Source organism: Callithrix jacchus, chromosome 1 (genome assembly GCF_049354715.1).
Source record: "Callithrix jacchus isolate 240 chromosome 1, calJac240_pri, whole genome shotgun sequence".
Classification (NCBI taxonomy): domain Eukaryota; kingdom Metazoa; phylum Chordata; class Mammalia; order Primates; family Cebidae; genus Callithrix; species Callithrix jacchus.
The window spans coordinates 143,119,710-143,138,975 of record NC_133502.1 but is presented as its reverse complement, the minus strand read 5'-3'; the positions used below and the strand labels follow the sequence as shown (position 1 = coordinate 143,138,975).

At 44.4% G+C, this 19,266-nt stretch overlaps 2 protein-coding genes across 12 annotated transcripts in view; one reads left to right on the top strand and one right to left on the bottom strand.

Annotated features, from left to right (window-relative positions):
• The window catches only part of GNE (glucosamine (UDP-N-acetyl)-2-epimerase/N-acetylmannosamine kinase), a 64,958-nt gene extending 50,489 nt beyond the window's left edge, over nt 1–14,469 (top strand). For all 6 annotated transcript variants that reach the window (XM_078372059.1, XM_078372044.1, XM_054257704.2 and 3 more), the window contains one exon: nt 12,908–14,469. In XM_078372059.1, the coding sequence (XP_078228185.1) occupies nt 12,908–12,912 (5 nt within the window). In that variant the 3' untranslated portion in view covers nt 12,913–14,469. The remainder of the gene's footprint in view (nt 1–12,907) is intronic.
• Nucleotides 1–19,266, bottom strand: part of CLTA (clathrin light chain A) — a 56,104-nt gene that overhangs the window by 32,504 nt on the left and 4,334 nt on the right. The window contains exons 2-7 of one of the 6 annotated variants that reach the window (XM_002743077.6): nt 16,866–16,903; nt 15,332–15,449; nt 9,898–10,009; nt 5,031–5,084; nt 3,718–3,753; nt 2,335–2,786 (exon numbers count right to left, since the gene is read on the bottom strand). In XM_002743077.6, coding sequence (XP_002743123.1) covers nt 2,615–2,786; nt 3,718–3,753; nt 5,031–5,084; nt 9,898–10,009; nt 15,332–15,449; nt 16,866–16,903 — 530 coding nt within the window. In that variant the 3' untranslated portion in view covers nt 2,335–2,614. Of the gene's footprint in view, nt 1–2,334; nt 2,787–3,717; nt 3,754–5,030; nt 5,085–5,119; nt 5,759–9,897; nt 10,010–15,331; nt 15,450–16,865; nt 16,904–19,266 lie in introns of those variants that run through there. The other 5 variants (XM_002743076.6, XM_002743078.6, XM_002743079.6 and 2 more) reach the window with 5 other exon arrangements.

Here is a 19,266-nt window from a genome sequence, read left to right as displayed (position 1 = left end):
GTGTTTTGTTCGTGACTCGCCAAAAGCATTTTCCTTTCCAGAAGAGATTTAAAGTTGTTGCACTGCTTACATTTTAAAGGTTATATAACTTCCTTAAGGCATCTAATATCTTTGCTTTCTTAACCAAAAAAAAAAAGTCTATTAATAGAAAGCAAAGCTGGGCATGCTTTCCAAGCTTAGCACTTTGGGAGGCTGAGGCAGAAGGATTGCTTTAGCCCTGGAGTTTGAGATCAGCCTGGGCAACATGCCAAAATCCTGTCTCTAAAAAATAGTACAAAACAATTAGCCAGGTGTGGTGGCAAGTGCCTCTAGTCCCAGCTACTCAGGAGGCTGAGGTGGGAGGATCACCTGAGCCCAGGAAGTCAAGGCTGCGGTAAGCCATGATCATCCCATTGCAACTCCAGCCTGGGTAACAGAATGAGACAGTCTCAAAAACAACAAATACAAAACATTATTATACATAACATTTAAAATTTGGCTTAAAGAGCAAAGTAGCACCAAGAAAGAGGTTCGAAACTAAGTGTTGAGCACTGAGTCCCTGGATCCCCTCTCTCCTTTTATAAGGCTCCATGTGGGTCTCATACAGGCATTAGAAACAATCCCAAGTTACTATTGCTGTTTAACAACCTCAAAACTGAAGAGCTTAAAACAACATAATTGTTTCATGTCAGTTTCTGTGGGTCATTTTTGGGAAAGGCTCAGACTTGACAGTTGTAGCCGTGTCCTGTACTTGTAGTTGTCAGCTGGAACAGCAGGAGGCTGGCTGGCCAGGCATCTCCCACTGCAGTGCTTACAGGGTCTCTCAGGTGGCCTCTCTGTGTGAGCTAGTTTGGGCTTCCTCACCACATGGGTAGCTAGCTTCACAGTGGTAGTTTTTTACGTGGTGGCTCAGGGCCACCAAAAAACCAGCCGTAAGCAGCACTGCCTTTTATGACCTAGCCTTGGAAGTCATCCCAACATCACTTTTGTCCATCACATTCTCCATCTGAAAAATGTCACAGATTTTGCTGACATTTAAAATTGCCACTTCCCACCTCAAGAAACCCATCTGGTGTGGGAGGCAAGACTAGTCCAGACGATGGCAACAAGACTACCAAAAAGTAAGCTGCCCCAGGTAGACGGCTATGGGAGTTCAGGGGAAGGGGAGTGGCCTTTGAACTATTTCTTAAAATTGGATTCTGACATTTGGAATGGCATTAGCAGTTCCCAGTAGGAACGAAAGCCTGCAAACAGTGATTGCTTGATTGTAATCAGATTTGACTGGAGGAGGAGGAATAAGCAGAGGCCAGAAATGTGGGCCAGGTCAAGGAAAGCTCAACTAAGAAGCTTGGAAAGCGGAGAGGTGGCAGCAAAAGTAATGGAAGCTCCTTCCAACCAAAAGTAGTTAACATTGAGGAGATAGTGGCCTTTCCTTCTTGGCAATGACAACACCTAACCCCCATCCTGAGCATGGCATTACAGTTTACCTCAATCTCCGGTCTGGAAATACCAGGTAGTTAAAAGCAGATTACTGAAATACGGATTTACTAATTGCTTGGAACATCACCCAAAATAAGCCAGGTACTATGCCAGGTTCTGAAAGCAGATAATGAATTTACTGGTGTCTGAACAAAGCATGGGCTCCTGGAAACACCTGTGGTATAGATCAGCATGGTCCAAAGCAGCTTTCTGTGACCATGGACATGTTCTATAATCTGTGTTATCAATGCGACTACTGAGCACATGAATTGTGAGTAGGACCAGAAATGTATTTTTAATTCATTTAAATAGCTACAGTGCCTGGTGAATACTGCACTGAACAGCACAGGTCTAGATGAAGGATTTTACAAGAGAAATAAGAACCAAGCACTTGGGATGGCACAGAACCCAACATGTCCTACGGGACTCAACAGTAATGGGACTTGCCACACATGAATGCCGTCCTCACTCAGGCTTACTGGCCATTACTGGCCAGATCCAAAGGAGTCAAGGTCTTACTAGAGTCTATGTGCCCCAGACAGACTCCTGCTGAAATATAGTATCCAAGACCCTAAACTGAGGGACACTAGCAAGCAAGAGCCCATCTGGGAGAAAATGTCTAGGTTGGTGAAAGGATTCACAGCTGTGTCTTAGCCAGATAAAGAGGGGGTTAACCTTTAGCCACGCAACTCCATTCTCAAAATGTCCACAGGATCCCACTCTAGATGCCGGAGCAATCTCAGTTCAAGGCAGGGCTGTGTGCCCAGTGGCTGTGCTTCCTCAGTGCTAGAAATGATAAAAAGGAAATTCCTCAACCCTTCCAGCCTCACTCCAAACTGCAACACATCTTGAGAACAATAAAGAAGCTTCACATAATACAGTTTGAAACAGAAATTTATTCTCAGAATAATGCACAAAAGCACAGGTTGAGGCTACTGTTGGGAGGCTTCCCTCCCTTTCTCTTCCTCCTCCCCCTCCTCTCTGAATGCCAGGGAGAACACAGTTGAAGAAAACATGCAATCACAAACAATGATCAATTCTAAAGACAAAAAGGTTTGGTCCAAAAGAACTCAACATAATTAATCCAATGACTGTGAAGAGCTTCACTGAGAAGGATTAAGATACTGCAGATGTAGTGTTTCCACAGGGTGGCTCTTCAGTGCACCAGCGGGGCCTGCTTGAGGGAGATGAGCACTGAGCGCATGCGGGAGACATCTTTGGCCTGCTTGCTGGACTTGGGGTTAAAGTCACACAGCCGGGCCACCCGTTCCCACTCAGTGCCTGGGGACGACTCGTCAATGTCATTTACAAAGGCTTCTTCTGCTGCCCTGGAAGCAACAACAAAATATGTTGGTTTATGTAGAACTCCCTTTGAACAACCTGGTGGCTGCCTTGCTACACAAGCAACTGCCTATTTGTCCCTTTCTTAATGGCATTCTGGCTTTCCCAAGATAATGGCCCCTGGCCCAGGTCAGACTCGGGTAGGCACATGGCTGGCTCTCCTAGGCACAGGGTGCTGTAAAATGTTGGAATACAGGTGTTTGGTTCAGGGCTCACTATGTCTCTGTCTGGCTGTTTCTGCTCCTATGGAGCATTAATAAAAAGTCCTTAGCCAGCTACACACTGCTTTTATTAACAAGAACAAAGCAGCAGGCCGGTCAAGAACTTCAGTACTTTACGCTGGGCTGTACGGGAATTTCAAGGAAATTTGGAGACTTCTAAAAAGCCCATAGATCATTGCACAATAGCCTCTAGATTTATTCCTAACGCTGGAGAGAAACAGGGCAGATCAAAAGGAATTCAAGACAAAGCTCCCATGCTAGCAGGCACTAGAGACTAAAGCCATTCTGGAAGGGGGTTTGTTAGGACATTCTCCAGTTCAGCCAAAAGTTTGCCATTTTCCCTCCAGCCGGGTGCCTTGGGGCCACTCAGGGCACACTGGCAGGAGAGCCAACGTGAGCTGCTTTTTGGCAGGATGCTGCCGCAACATTCTTTCACATCAAGGTCAGCCCACCCCCAGTTCGGAATTAACTGGTGGGAGCTACAGCCGGAAAGGACAGCGGTAAGACACACTATATTCATCTACTCCAACAAGCATCACGGGCAAAGCAAAAGCAATGGAGATGACTGGTCTGGGGGGACAGAAGGGTGGTACTATCACAGGGATGGCCGTGGCAAACACTGCTGAAGCCCAGAGCCACTACAACACTGCGACTTCATGGCACACACAGTTGGGGCAGTGAGAAAGGTTTACTTAACTGTTCTAGGCTGTAGCAAGGATGGTTTATGTTTGTGCTTAAAGGTGAAGAGAAGAAAAGAAACAAGAGAAACTTTAGGTCAGATATAGAAAATGAGAATGAGCTCAATGCAGATGGTCAGTAAGCTGGACATGCCCTTGCCACTCTATCTGTGCTTGGGGACGTGCAGCTGGCTTTGCTGGCCACCCAGCTGCCCAGCAAAACCAGACTCGACCTTTCCAGTCTCCATTTCTACTCCAGAGAGAATGTGCAGAAATCAAATCAAACACCACCTGTAAGTCCAGCATTTCACAAGTCTCACTGCAAATGCATCTGGGGGCCCAGGAAACCCAGTTCTGTCTTCTAAGGGGATGAACATCTCAAGGTCATAGGCCCTGGGAGGCTCTATGGGCCTCAGCTCATGGCCCACTTTCAACAGGTTCCTCTCCTCTTCCATTCCACCCTTACTTTCCTTATAAAGCCAGCCCTAATTTTTACGGAGGAGACAATGAGAACTGTTTCCAACTCTTCAGCAAAATTGCTTTGATAACAGGAATCCTTAACAAACAAACAAAAAAAAAACAGCTTCTCCAGAGAAGATGCAGGTTTCTTTTAGATGGGGCTGGGGGAGAAGCCCAAGTGGCCCGTATCAGACATTTTAACTATCCTGATCTCAAAGCTGGGGGCTTCCCTGTGCTAGGAGACAGGGCATCAGAAGCTGACCACTAAATAGCAATTTCTGACATGCAAGACCACAGAGGAACAATTATAGACACCCACTGGAGACAACCCCCTCTGCTCTGGACTCTTCTGCCTGAGGGAGAGGCAAAAGACCCCACATTGTTTGAATGAACCAAGTATGGAAAATGCTGCCCCACAGCTCTGACTTTGACAATGCAAGGTGCTACTGCTCACTGGCTCCTAACCTCCTGGGACTGTCACCTGTTCCCAGGTGGGGAGACCTCCTTCCTTCCCACTGGGGCAGGCAGACAACAGGGCATAGCAGAGTAATGGCAGCAAGAGCAAGAGGGCAGAGATCCCCCCAGCATCAAACCTTTCCCAGATAAAATCACAAATGACACATTTTGAAAGGGAGTTAGCTTTCTTCCCTCCAAAATCCCAAATATGAAAAATAGCCATCAGAGGATACAGGGAGTCACAATTCTGGAAGATTCATCAATGGATCATACCCCGCTTATCAATTCTTAGGTCGCCCCCAAAGTGCCAATTTGAAGTAATTTAAAAAGCAAAGCAACTTGTCACGTAAAAGGAGCATTAACTCTAAACAAAAAGTAGAAAGAATCACAAGAAAAAGGAATTAGTTTTGCAACATACACATAACCAATCACGTCAGCGAAGGGTTGTTTGTAGAAAGCTTCATCTGCCACCCTAGACAGCAAGAGGTCCAAAAGGCAGGCAAGCAGGCAGGAAAAAAGAGAGAACATTGAGAAGCAGAAACATCTAAAATCCACAATCGAGGTGCAACTGTGCTCTGAGGAGCTGCTCTCAGGGCTCCTTCCTAACCCCCGTGAGGCTTCCAGCGCTGGAGACTTCAGCAGACCTGGTTTTCCACTGGCCTTCCCACATGGGGATTTCTCCACGATGGAATGAGCACTGCCAACTTCATCCCTTTGGCTTACCCCAGCAGCAATGGGCATTTATTAAGCACCTAATCATGGACTAAGCCCTTTCACATACATTATATTGATTCAGCCCTTAACTATAACAACCTATGACATTGTTCTCATCCCTGCTGTATAGATGAGGTAACTGAGGCTTAGAGATGAAACAACTTGCTTGGCTATACCACAGTGGCAGCATTCAGGGCTCACAACTAAGGCAGCCTGGCCCTAAATCCAGGGTTCTTTCTACTGTATAGTCATGCTTCTTCCCTGCCTGTGTGTGCCCAGAAAGCCATGCCACCTTCCTGCCTGTCTCCGTAAATATCACCGGGCAGGAATCCTGCCAGACACCAGATGCGTTAGGATCCAAAGCCAGTCTTACCTTGGATTATCCAACTACTGTTTCCCCATATTGGCTGGGTGTGATACATTTTCAGAATCCTGAAAACACATATGGTCATTTCAAAATCTCAACCTTACAGAAAAAAAGCAGCTGGAGGTGAGGTCTGGTAGGAAGAACACTGGACTCTGGCCCTGGCTTCTGTTGTTCCTGAGTATGGCTCTCTGCTCAAGAAGCTAGTACAGTTTCTGAATATTTCTACACCAGATTCAATTGGCTTTGACAAGGTGTAGCCCAGATTCTAGAACTTCATCCCTTCTTAACTCTCAGCATGGCAGGGCTCTCAGACAGGAAGGAGGGGCAGACTGGGTGGAGAAATCTTCACAGCAGAGGCCAGGCTGGCTTTGACTCTCTGTTGCCCTGGAATGACTCCCGGGATCAGCCAGCCCACTCTTGTCCACTACGGCTGGGTAGGGAAGCTCCCTCATGGAGTCTTACCCTGTCTTTTGTCAAGATGGCTTGGGGTGGGCAAGGGGAAAGACATTTTTCAAGGATAATCATGTCTAGTCATTAAACTAAGCTCACATATTTATTTGAAAGTAAATTCTAGTAATTTTAATTTCAGTTAAGTTTTAAGCTCACACATGCCCTTCCTTCTTTCCCATTTTGGCTTATACACAGGTAGTGTTTTGTGGGAATGTAAAGAAAGAAAAAAAGCAGGCTGATTGTAACTTAAAGTGACTCAGTAGGAAAACAGAGTTGTTTGTGGGCAGAATGAATGGGAGGAAAAGGCAAGGCTTGCTGGCTTGTAAACCCACAATCCTTTCAGTTTACACAGAGGGCTAAACCTGATCGATTTCAACTTGGGTTTCCCTCCACTAGAAGAAACAGAGGTTTCATGACTCCTGTCAAAGCACCACTAAGACAACAAAAGTTTGAATGTCAGGCTCTTGCTCCTTTGCAGCTAGTCCAAGACCAAAGACCTCCTCAGTGACAAGCACATCCCCTGTCAAGGTTGCAGGCTCAGAACAGAAAATCATACACAAACACCGTGGCCCTCCGCTTGTTTATTCTCCACCCAGCAGATGGGGGACCTGAAAGTAGCAATCCTCAGCCAAGGTAGAAGAGGCTCAGGTAGGCTCAGGAGATGGGAGGGAAGAGGAACGCCTAACCCATGACAAGCTCTGGAGGCATGAAGACAATGCAGAACTTCATTCCATAAACAGCCTCAAAGTGGGCATAGAAAAAAATGTTTGCCATCTCTGAGAACTGTGGGTTCCCCAAACCTTCCTAAGCCTTGAAAGAGCTGACAAGCACAAGTGCTACCTGTAATAGGGAAATGTTCTAGGGTTGTTCTTGATGAGCAAACTCATCCAACTGCAGGAGTCGGTCACTGCTCTGGCTGGCTCCTATGAAAAGGAAACTCTTTTCCATGGCTGTCACTGAGTAATTCACAGCTCTTGTGCAGTGACATTTAGGCCCCAACTTGGAATAAAAGGAGGGAGGTGCAGTCTGGAGACTGACAATAGACTACAGACTATGCGGGGCAAGAATCACGTCCGCCTGCCGCACACCCATCCCCAGCGTAGTGCCAGGCACGATGTACTCCTAGTGCTTTGGTGACCAAGTGATGAGGCAGCTAGCAGGCAGGAGGCCTAAGGATGCTCTCACAATAACTGGATGCCCTTCCTGTCCCCGAGTTTCCTCTTTCAAACTTCTCATCTTTCTGCCTTCTCTCTCAGGTCCCCTTAACATCCAGCTACTGCAAGAGTCACCCACAGAGAATGATACTTGCTTGAAATGAGCACCCCATTTTCTTTTCTTTTCATTTTTGAGACTGAGTCTCGCTGTCGCCCAGCCTGGAGTATAGTGGCACAATCTCAGCTCAATGCAACCTCTACTTTCCGGGTTCTAGTGATTCTCCTGTCTCAACCTCCCAAGTAGCTGGGATTACAGGAACTTGCCACCATGCCTGGCTGATTTTTTGTATTTTTAGTAGAGACGGGGTTTCAGCATGTTGGCCAGGCTGGTCTCGAACTCCTGACCTCAAGTGATCCACCCACCTAGGCCTCCCAACATGCTGGGATTACAGGTGTGAGCCACTGGGTCAGGCCCCCACTTTCTTTTCTAAAAATATTCACTCTTTACCCATAGACAGATAACAAGGACGAATCACTTTATATGTCTAAATGGGACCTATTCCTTTGAACTCTAAAGCTGAGAATCAAACATGGATGGGGAAGGAGAATAATCAGCAATATAAAAATCTCCAGGAGAGGGTGTAGACTCTTGGAAGAAGTCCCCCAAAGTGACTCTCATATGGCTCCCACCTCCAACCAGTCAAGAATCACTGGAATAAAGTGTAAAAACCATCCCTCTGTCCTAGAGCCCTGGTGACAGTGGCAGGTGTGTCACTAGCTTTATGCTCTCAGGGTCAGCCCTGTGCTGCAAGGTTCTCATAAGGCACGTGACCTGCTTCCTAAACAGCTCTACATTCTCCGTGAGTACTGGGGAAGTCCCTTCTTCTCTCTGGAACTTGAGAGGTTCACCTATGAAACCAGCTTACCCAACACTCTACAGTTCCAAGTAAAGAAAGGTACTAAGGCCCAAACTCAGTGCCTGGAGGGACTAAACTTTTAAGACTGAGCTCCTAAAAACAGGTGTCATTACTCCCTCTGAGAACAGATTCTGTATAGAGAGTATCTTTTTCTTGACAGTTCAGCAAAACTGACTTAAAAAAATCTCTCCAACAGAAAGGTTATTACCAACATAATCATTATCTAAGTTTGAAAATGTGTGTGCCAAGTTCCTAAAGCATCAGAGACCCTATGCAGGGAGGGTCAGCATGGCTGTAGTACTTCAAAGTCAACTCCAGTGCCAGGACCACTGGCTGGGGGAGCTCCCAGGGCTTGCACAGTGCTTGCACACAGTTCTCACCTGGCTTTACCAATCTGAAATTAACGCCAGGAAGAAAATCATCTTGAGGGAGCAGAGGACACAAGAACCTAGACCCGTCAGCACCTCCTACTGACCACAGGCTCAACAGCAGCCCCATGTAGCTGATGGAAGCCACCACCACTGGCAACCCAGGCTGCACACCAGAGAACAGTCCCTGCACACCAGAGAGCAGTCCCACAGATCTCCACATGGAACCTGACAGGCACTCCTTGAGCATGCCATCCCCAGAGGAAGGTGGCCAGGACACGGTCAAGCTGGAATCCAATGAGCTGAAGGGCTGCCAGCATACAAAACAGAGTCCAACTGCTCTATCATAGTTGCCTCACAACGGCGCTGGCCGGCAAAGCTGTTAGCTCTCTCTTCTGGCAGGTCTCTAACAGAGCTGCTAGAGACAAGGACACTTAATCCAACTTGCTTCCTGCCTCTGCATAGGAACCTAAGGCTCTACCCTAAAAATCAAAAATATCCCCAGGCCTGGTCTGGCCCGGCCCATTTATACACTGAGGTGAATGGAGTGACTATTTGGTAAAAGCTGGGCTCTGAACCTAGGAAAGTAAACAATCCACCTGCCTGCCCTGAGGGAAGCAACACCACATATGCCCCTCTCTGTTGTTTCCAAGAAGGGCTCTAAGTGTAGGACATTAAAGCCCAGCTGCTGATGGGGAGTGATACAAGAATGAAAGTATTTTTCTCCCCACAACTCCTTAACCATCAATAAGCGAGTAAAATCTATTTCGAACAGAGCATTTTTAAGAAGTCAATTCAAGACTTTTTAAGGCACCGATATGTACCCACAGAACCCTCAATTCTAAAGGAATTACGCTGGAACATCCCTGGTTGCCTAATTAAAGCACATTTTCCTGCCAATGGACCTCTTCATGAAGTGGCTTTCAGAGAGCAGGGCTGTATTTAGGAGACTCAATATGACCAAGTCTATAATCATATCCAAAGTAACCAAATCTGGGTGCACTCATGAAACCCACCTTTCACTTCAGGTTTCCATGAAAAGAAACTTTTCCGTTGGCTGAATCACACCATTACAGGTGATGCATATTAACCAAACTCTCAGGCAGCTAAGGTCACTACAATTGGGATGGCTACACAATAGAGCAAGTTATGCTCAAAAGACCCAAGAGACTTGCAACCTGTTTCAAGCACTTTCTTCAAAAACTGCAGACATTTCACACTAAAGGAGGCAGAAGCCAAAAACCTAGACTGGATGCTGAGAATGGATTTGATTCAATTTGGAAAACAAAGTGTTCTACAACCACCATGGACTGACCTGTTGTTTGCTTTTGTTTTCTGTAGCTGCTCGTCCTGTCTCGCATACCACTCTTCTAGCTCCTTTATTGCTTTTTCTTTCCACTCTGCTTCTTGCTTCCGAGAACTTGCATCTTTGAAGGGAGAGAAGAGAAAGACAATACAACTGAGGCTTACTGAACTTATGGTGGGTGCAGGTCCATATTTGTGTGCATATTGGGGGACAGGAGAAGGGAGGGAAGACAAACTTCTATTTTTCCTATTTGCACAACCAACTCTAATTTCAGTGCTTCTATTCCTTTCTGATCTTTTCCACAGTCCTATTCCTGGATCCTATTCCTGGTCTTATACCAGTCCACTATCATCTTAGTGGGTCATTAGTTGTGTTTTGTCTTGTTTTTGGCAGAGCGAAAAAGAAGGGTGTATGTGGAAATACTGACTTTTAATATTAACAGGAAGAAAAGCCTCTCGGCACCAACAGGGAAAAAAACAATTATAGATGATTCTTTACCAATGCTGCCAATATTAGTTCAGAATAGGGTATTCATCTTAGATAATCTTTTAACTCTTCTCACAAAGTAGTCCATATTCCAAGTTTGACAATGGTTTTTTGGAGCACAAGATGGCACTCTCGTAATTAAATACAGTCAAAGTACTTTTGTGAAGCAGGGAGCTATTAGGACAATTACCAAAAGTAGAGATGATTGAGGAACCAGAGAATGATAAAATACAGAATATTAGCACTGGAGAGGACCACAAAGCATTTACTCCTTCTTAGTCTGCAGAGTGCATTTGTGGCAGAGGCAGAGTAGAGCTACAAAAGAAACTCCACTGGAGAGAACTGCAGAGGGTAGAGGTATGGGATCATTGTTAACAGCCAAAGGTTCTAGAAATGAGAGCAAGAAAACGCACACCTAGCGGGTTTGCCTAGATTGGATTCTCAAACATAAAACATGAAGTTTCTGAGGACTAAATATAGTTTTCCCTAAGACACTGAGCTGAAGAGGCATCCATCAGTAGATGGCTGGGCACAGTGGCTCACGCCTATAATCCTAGCACTTTGGGAGGCCAAGGTGGGTGGATCACCTGAGGTTGGGAGTTCAAGACCAGCCTGACCAGCATGGAGAAGCCCCATCTCTACTAAAAATACAAAAAATTAGCCGGGCGTGGTGGCACGTGCTTGAAATCCCAGCTACTCAAGAGGCTGGGACAGGAGAATCACTTGAACCTGGAAGGCAGAGGTTGTGGTAAGCCCAGATCACACCATTGCACTCCAGCCTGGGCAACAAGAGCAAAACTCTGTCTCAAAGAGACATACATCATTACATAGTGGGAGATAAAGAAACACATACTGGCTGGTCATGGTGGCTCATGTCTATAATCCCAGCACTTTGGGAGGCTGAGACAGGTGGATAATCTGAGGTCATGAGTTCAAGACCAGCCTGGCCAACATGGTGAAACCCTGTCTCTACTAAAAATACAAAACATCCACTAGATGTGGTGGCACACGCCTGTAATCCTAGCTACTCAGGAGGCTGACACAGAAGAATTGCTTGAATCTGGGAGGCAGACCTTGCAGTGAGCTGAGATCGTGCCACTACACTTCGGCCTAGGTAACAAAGTGAGATTCTTGCCAAAAGAAATACATGTCATAACTACTGAGACAGCTGACACTTAGAGTTAACCTGATACTTCACTTTAAACAAGTTCTTCTGGACATCCTGTCTGTCCGGCAGGTGTTTTATAGATACCTCACTCAATCTTTACAACAATCCCAAGAAGGCAAACTCTGATCCCATTTTCAGCAGTGAAAAAAACTAAAGCTCAAGAAGTTTGAGTGAACTTCCTAAAAGATATTGTAAGTGACAGATCCAAGATTCAAATCCAGATCTGGCTCTAAAGCTTGCACTTTGCTTACCTCATTATGCTTCCTCCAAAGGGAGGGACAGAAAGGGAGGCAAGACTAGAAAAAATCATAAGATGTGACTAGAAAGTAGCCACCAGTGATCTGAACAGAATTTCAAAAGAACAGCACAAGAGCCCAAACTGTAATTAGTGTCTTGGAGGAGAGTAGAAAGCAGTAGTGGCGTCAAGTAACTACTAGGAGGGATGAAAAACTAAGGGAATTTTTAGGGCCTTTGCAAGAAAGGTCTTATAGTAACACCAGCAAAAAACTGTGTGTAACTCTAAGGAAAAGCCTAATAGCAGCTAGAAACTCCCCCAAGTTTGAGGTTAGAAAGAATGCTCATCTTGGTATCTAATTTGTCAGAAGGTGATCTATCGTTCAGAAGAAGAATCATTTTCTCAGATTTTTTACTGATGACTTTCAAGTATATACAGTATATATATATATTTGTTTTGTTTGAGACAGGGTCTCACTCTGTAGCCCAGGCTGTAGTGTGGTGGTGCTATCACAGCTCACTGCAGCCTCAATCTCCCAGGCTCAAGTGATCCTCCCACCTCAATCTGGGACCACAGGCGTGCACCACCACCCCCAGCTATTTTTTTTTTTTTTTTTAGGAATGGGGTCTCACTATGGTGCCCCAGCTGGTCCTCAACTCCTGAGCTCACGTGATCCTCCCACCTCAGTCTCCTAAAGTACTGGGATTACAGACATGAGCTACCATGCCCAGACTCTACAATAAACCTCTAACATGTGTCTATCCATGGTATGAAGTATGTATGTGGAATGGAAGATGCTATGCTGCAATGAGAAGCTGTGGGCTAGAAGTGCCATGTGGCAATACCTAATTTAAAATGTAAGGCCCCCTTTTCAATTGTGGTGAAATTACTTCCAAATAATTACTTTTTGATTGGACAGTATTTTCTTTCAATGTATTTTAATGATCATTTAACATTTACTATACATTAGAACTAAAATATAAAATATATCTCTGAAAAATTAATTTAAATAAAAATGGTGTCCTGCTGAACAGACTGTGGTTACTGCATAAATCAGTACGTTTAAATTAATCTGGCTTTTGCAGCTTTAGTGCCACTGCAATATTAATTTAGAATTCTTCCCTTCATAGGATGAAGAGGAAGAGTATCCTTAGAGAACACCTTTCTGGCCACCCTCATTACTGGTCACAGAAAAGAAAATGACTTGAGAATGTAGCCAGCAGCTAGGCTGAAAACCAATGGCACTGGTTCTCTTATTTTTAGCATCATGTGCTTTCTCACAGTTTTTTGCTAGGAAAAAAGGTGAAGCTGAAGGAACACCTTGTTCATGAATCAAGTGAATTCAATTCCATTGGAATGCGGGGCCAAATGTTTTACTTCTCTCAATAAAGCACTCTGAATTAAGAAAACGGCTCATAAGCATATTCCCCAAGTACCCAATTTCATAATTGAAAAATCAAATCTTTCCAGACACCAAAGTATACTCACTCCATGGAGAAGAAAAACTGCTAAAGCTTGTGGAAACAGAAAAGATAAAGTTGGGTTCTATAACATGAAAAATACTCCAGTGGTACTAAGACCAGCTAAATCTTGCCTTTAAGCCTACTCAAGAAACACAAAGAACAAGCAAGGACCAAAGCTGTCAGGACCAATTTTCCTACAGCTTCACTGTCCAATCTTCCTACAGCTCCACTGTTCAATATCAATATGGTAGATAACTAGCTACATGTGGTTACTTCAATGTAAATTTATTAAAATTAAAGAAAATTTAAAATTCAGTTCCTAAGTCACACTTGAAATGTGAAGCCACATTTCAAGTACTTAACAGTTACATGTGGTTTAGTGGTTACCATACTAGACAGCAGAAATACAGAATATTTCCACCTCAAAAATTACTACTGAATGGTGCTATAAAGGTTCAAACATTTTTTTTTTTTTTTTGAGACAGAGTCTCACTCTGTTGCCAGGCGCCAGGCTGGAGTGCAGTGGCGCAATCTTGGCTCACTGCAACCTCCACCTCCCAAGCAATTCTCCTGCCTCAGCCTCCCGAGCAGCTGGGACTACAAGCGCATGCCACCACGCCTAGCTAATTTTTGTATTTTTAGTAGAGACGGGGTTCACCATGTTGGCCAGGATGGTCTCGATCTCTTGACCTCGTGATCTGCCTGCCTCAGCCTCCCAAACTGCTGGGATTACAGGCATGAGCCACCGCGCCCAGCCGTAAAGGTTCAAATATTAAGTGTACTCTTTGTTCTGAAAGCCACCTAAATTGGGCTAGAGAGATAAATGATTTGGCACTAATTGGCTGTGTCATCTGAGTCATGTCCCTTCCTATTTCTGGGTGTCAGTTATCCCATCTGAAAAATAAGGACTCATGTTTTCACTAGTTCAACAGTTATCAAGAGGGATAATACTGCTGACATTATGGTTACAAAGGAGAATGTCATTACTTCTAGGAGGTGTACATTGAAACATTTAGACATGAAGTATATGGTGTCTTTATCTTATAGATCAGCCAAAACAATTTGTGTATGTGTGTGTATGTACAGAACATATCATTTATGTAAAGATAACCCAACATGGTGAAATACTAATTACTGAATCTGGGGTTGTACACGTTTATTTTCCTCTTCTGTAAAGTTGAGAAAAGATAAATCTTAAAATCAGCTGATTAAAAAAAGAAAAAACAAAAGACCACACTGTGGATTATATCCTCATACTCTGCATATTTCTCCAATCCATCATGTATAGATAAAAGTCTCCCCTGATCACAAACCAACAGGTGACACTCCATATACACAACTCTTTATCAAAGGCCAGGCTGTGTGACTAGATGGCTGTGCACATTAAATGTTTACAAAGCAATGTGGCTTATGGAGATGGGCACTGACTTTGAAGCAAGGCAGATGCCAGCTGAAATTGTGACCCATACCATTTCTTAGCTGAGTATTCCAAATACTTATTCTACCTCTCCTCCACTTTCTTCACCTGTAAAATTGTAAAACTTACCTTACAGAGATATTAAGTTAGGAAAAACAAATTGTACATTTTTCCTAACATATCTGATTTTCCCCATGTTACCTTAAATTCATTCAGCTTTCAGATGAAAAATAGATCATAAAAGTCCATGGACATGTGAAACCTGAATCCTTCAAGTTTACAAAGCACTCTATAAACACCACCTGAGGTTACTCTTGAGGTCAATAACACTCATTTTACTTCAAAGATAATGACACAAACAAGACTGAAAAGTTTGAGAATCAAGTGCCCAAAGCTAGTAAGTTCAGACTGGAATCTAGTCTTTCACTCCAACTCCAGCGCTCTTATCACAGCATCTCTATGCTCTTCCTGTGAGAGGATCTTGGGGCTCTCCAGGCTACCCTATTCCTCACAGAATGGCCTGTGATTAGGCATCTCTGTGCAGGTAGCCTTGTAACTTTCCCAAAGACCAGACAAGGACACTGGCTAATCTGAGCTAAAAAGGGATAAAAGTAGAGTGTAGGTCAACTACTCCACTGAAAATAGACACCCAAAGGCAGAAAGGGATTCCTTACCAAGAGCTTCCAAGCGTTCCATTTGCTCTTCTCTCCATTTACGGATACTTTCAGGCTCTGACTGCAATCGATCCACTTGTGAAATAGCTGCATAACTGTCTGTTGGACCATTACTTTCCTTAACACAAAACACAATTGTGCTCTATTAGTACCAAGAATTCCTTCCTGAAATGTACTTCATCCAAGTTAGAACCCTTGGTTCTAACAACAATGGTGGCTATTGTAAAATGTTAAAGAACTACCTTAAAAGCAACAATATAGGCCAAGCACAGTGACTCATTCCTGCAATTCCAGCACTTTGAGAGGTCTGGGTGGGTGGATCATGTGAGGTCAGCCTAGCCAACATAGTGAAACCCATCTCTACAAAAAATACAAAAATTAACTGGGCAGTAGCGGCATGTGCCTGTAATCCTAGCTACTCCGGAGGCTGAGGCAGGAGAATTGCTTGAACCCAGGAGGTAGAGGTTGCAGTGAGCCAAGACTGTACCACTGCACTGCGGTCTGGGCGACAGAATGAGACTCCATCCCCCCAACCAAAATACAACAACAACATAGGCCAGGCACGGTGGCTCACACCTGTAATCCCAGCACTTTGGGAGGCTGAGGCAGGGGGATCCCTTGAGTCTAGGAGTTCAAGACCAGCCTGGCCAACATGACGAAACCCCATCTCTACTAAAAATACAAAAAATTAGCCAGGCCTGGTGGCCAGCGCCTGTAATTCCAGCTACTTGGGAGGCTGAGGCAGAAGAATCGCTTGAACCCAGGAAGTGGAGGTTGCAGTGGGACGAGATCGCACCACTGCACTACATCGGGGGCGACAGAATGAGACTCCGTTTCAAAAAAAACAAAAAAACCCAAATGTTAATCTTTAGAGAATTATTCCATATGCCACTCACTGAACTAAGGAATATTAGCAGGTTAACCTAACCAGACTATAAACAAAGATGGAAGGAGAATTATTTAAAGTGTTAGTATTAACTTACTGCACTTAACACAATGTCATTTGAAGGGTGATTTCCTTTTTTTTTTTTTTTGAGACAGTCTCGCTCTGTCGCTAGGCACCAGGCTCACTGCAACCTCCGCCTCGCAGGTTCAAGCAATTCTCCTGCCTCAGCCTCCCAAGTAGTTGGGACTATAGGCGCATGCCACCATGCCCAGCTAATTTTTGTATTTTAGTGGAGACGGGGTTTCACTATGTTGGCCAGGATGGTCTTGATCTCTTGACCTTGTGATCCACCTGCCTTGGCCTCTCAAAAGTTCTGGGATTACAGGCGTAAGCCACCGCGCCCAGCGAAGGGTGATTTCTTGAGAAATACGGTGTTAACATGAGGGCCAGGTAAATAACATTCTTAAACAGTTCTCTTTTTATCAATGCTACCTCTCTTTAAATCCTTCCACTTTGGCAGGTAACATACCAGCCACTAACACACACATCCAGGAAAGTCAAAGGACTAGGGTTTCTTTCTAGGTCAACTAAAATCCGGGGAAGTAAGACTCAATCACTATCAATGCACAGAATCAGAGTACTCCGTACCTGGTAGTATTCGCCATTCATTACTCCATCAACAGCGTCTGCAAGACATAAGATTTTGGTCTGTCAATCAAGACTGGTCAAATATTGGACCAAAGGGTTGTACAGCAGAAGAGAGTATTATAAGCTGTATGAAACCTGAACTAGTAAATGCTATCCCTGTGGTAGGTGCTATATATAATAAAACCAAGATGAGCTTATATACGAATTTCACCAAAATGTGGACACATCTGTCCTCAAGCTCCCAAGTCCAAAAGCTTTTAAGATTCGGTTTTCTAGGCCGGGCATGGTGGCTCACGCCTGTAATCCAAGCACTTTGGAGGCCAAGGCAGGCGGATCACCTGAGGTCAGGAGTTCAAGACCAGCCTGACCAACATGGTGAAACCCAGTCTTTATTAAAAAAAAAAAAAGATTCGTTTTTCTAGTTTACAGTAGTAACAAATGGAAGACTGGCAGAAGACTCTCAGAGAACAGTGTTTCTCTATGAAAGTTCTGCAGAAGGGGGGAAAAAATTATAGCCTGAAGTCACCCCAAAGTGAGCAGAGACATGCAGTTTCATTTTTGAGACAGTCTTGCTCTGTCACCCAGATTGGAGCACAGTGGCCCAGTCACAGCTTACTGTAGCCTCAACCTTCTAGGCTCAAGCGATCCTCCCACCTCAGTTCCCCCAGGAGCTGGGACTACAGACATGTGCCACCATGCCTGGCTCATTTTTCTATTTTTTGTAGAGAGGGGGTTTTGCCATGCTGCCCAGGCTGCTCTCAAATCCCTGGACTCAAGTGATCCACCTGCCTGGGCCTCCCAAAGTGCTGGGATTACAGTCATGAGCCACTGCACCCGGCCATAACTCAGGAACTCTACACCAAGGAATTTATTACAGAGGTGAAACAGAATATGCTTCCCCCATACTTTTATTAGTTTGGTAAACTTCGTACTTCCAAAACTCTATAGAATGCTTAAAAAATTATATAGGTAGGTGGAACATAGCTTAAAGTAGTAAAATGTATTACCCCTGTAATAAATTCCTTGGTGTAGAATTGCTGCGTTACAGCCAGGTGCAGTGGCTCATGCTTATAATCCCAGCACTTTGGGAGGCTCAGGTGGGCAGATCACCTGAGGTCAGGAGGAGTTCCAGACCTGCCTGGCCAACATGGTGAAACCCTGTTTACTTAAAAAACAAAAATTAGCCGGGGTGGTGGCATGAGCCTGTAATCCCAGCTACTGAGGAGGCTGAAGCAGGAAAATAGCTTGAACCCAGCAGGCAGAGGTTGTAGTGAGCCAAGATTGCGCCACTGCACTCCAGCCTGGGCCACAGAGCAACTCCATCTCGAAAAAATAAATAATAAAAAAAGAATTGCTGGATCACAGGATATATATTTTCTTTATTTATTTTGATGCAGAGTCTTTCTCTGTCACCCAGGCTGGAATGAAGTGCTGCGATCCTGGCTCACTGCAACCTCTGTATCTTGGGTTGTTCAAGTGATTCTCCTGCCTCAGCCTCCTCAGTAACTGGGACTATAAGTGTAAGCTACCATGCCTGGCTTTTTTTGTAGTTTTAGTAGAGACTTAGCTTTACCACATTGGCCAGGATGGTCTCAAACTCTTGATATCAGATAATCCACCCACCTCAGCCTCCCAAAGCACTGGGAATACAGGTACCAGACTGTAATCCACGCCTGGCCAGGATACATATTTTATTTTATTTTTTGAGATGAAGTTTCACTCTTTTGCCCAGGCTGGAATGCAGTGGCATGGAACTCAGCCCAGGATATGTATTTTAAAGACTTCTAAAACCCCACCCACGAGGATCATCTTAGGTCAGGAATTCAAGACTAGCCTGGCCAACATGGCGAAACCCTGTCTCTACTAAAAATACAAAAATAAGCAGGGTGTGATGACACATGCCTGTAATCCCAGCTACGCCAGAGGATGAGGCAGGAGAATCACCTGAACCCAGGAGGCAGGAGTTGCAGTGAGCTGAGATCATGCCAGTGCACTCCAGACTCTATCTCAAAAAAAAAAACCCCACTCACTTGACCCTAATAGTCCACCAGTTTATATTACTACTAGCGCACAAGTATCCCATTTCTTAGAACTTCACTGATACTAGGGACTGTACTTAATCATGTTTTAAAATTTTTGCTAATTTAATAATGGAAAAAACTCATGGGGGTTTGCTGTGCCAATCTTATTTCCAGTGATGTAATCACATACCCGACATTTGTTTTTCTTATCAAATTTTCTGAATTTGTCTATTTTCCTGCTATTTTTTGATCTCTAAGTATTTGCTCTATATTAATAGTCAAATATTTTCCCTAGTTTCTTTTGATTTGGTTTATGGTATTTAACCTCAGAACAACTAACTTAATTTGTATATGTAGACCTGATAGACTTTTTATGATTT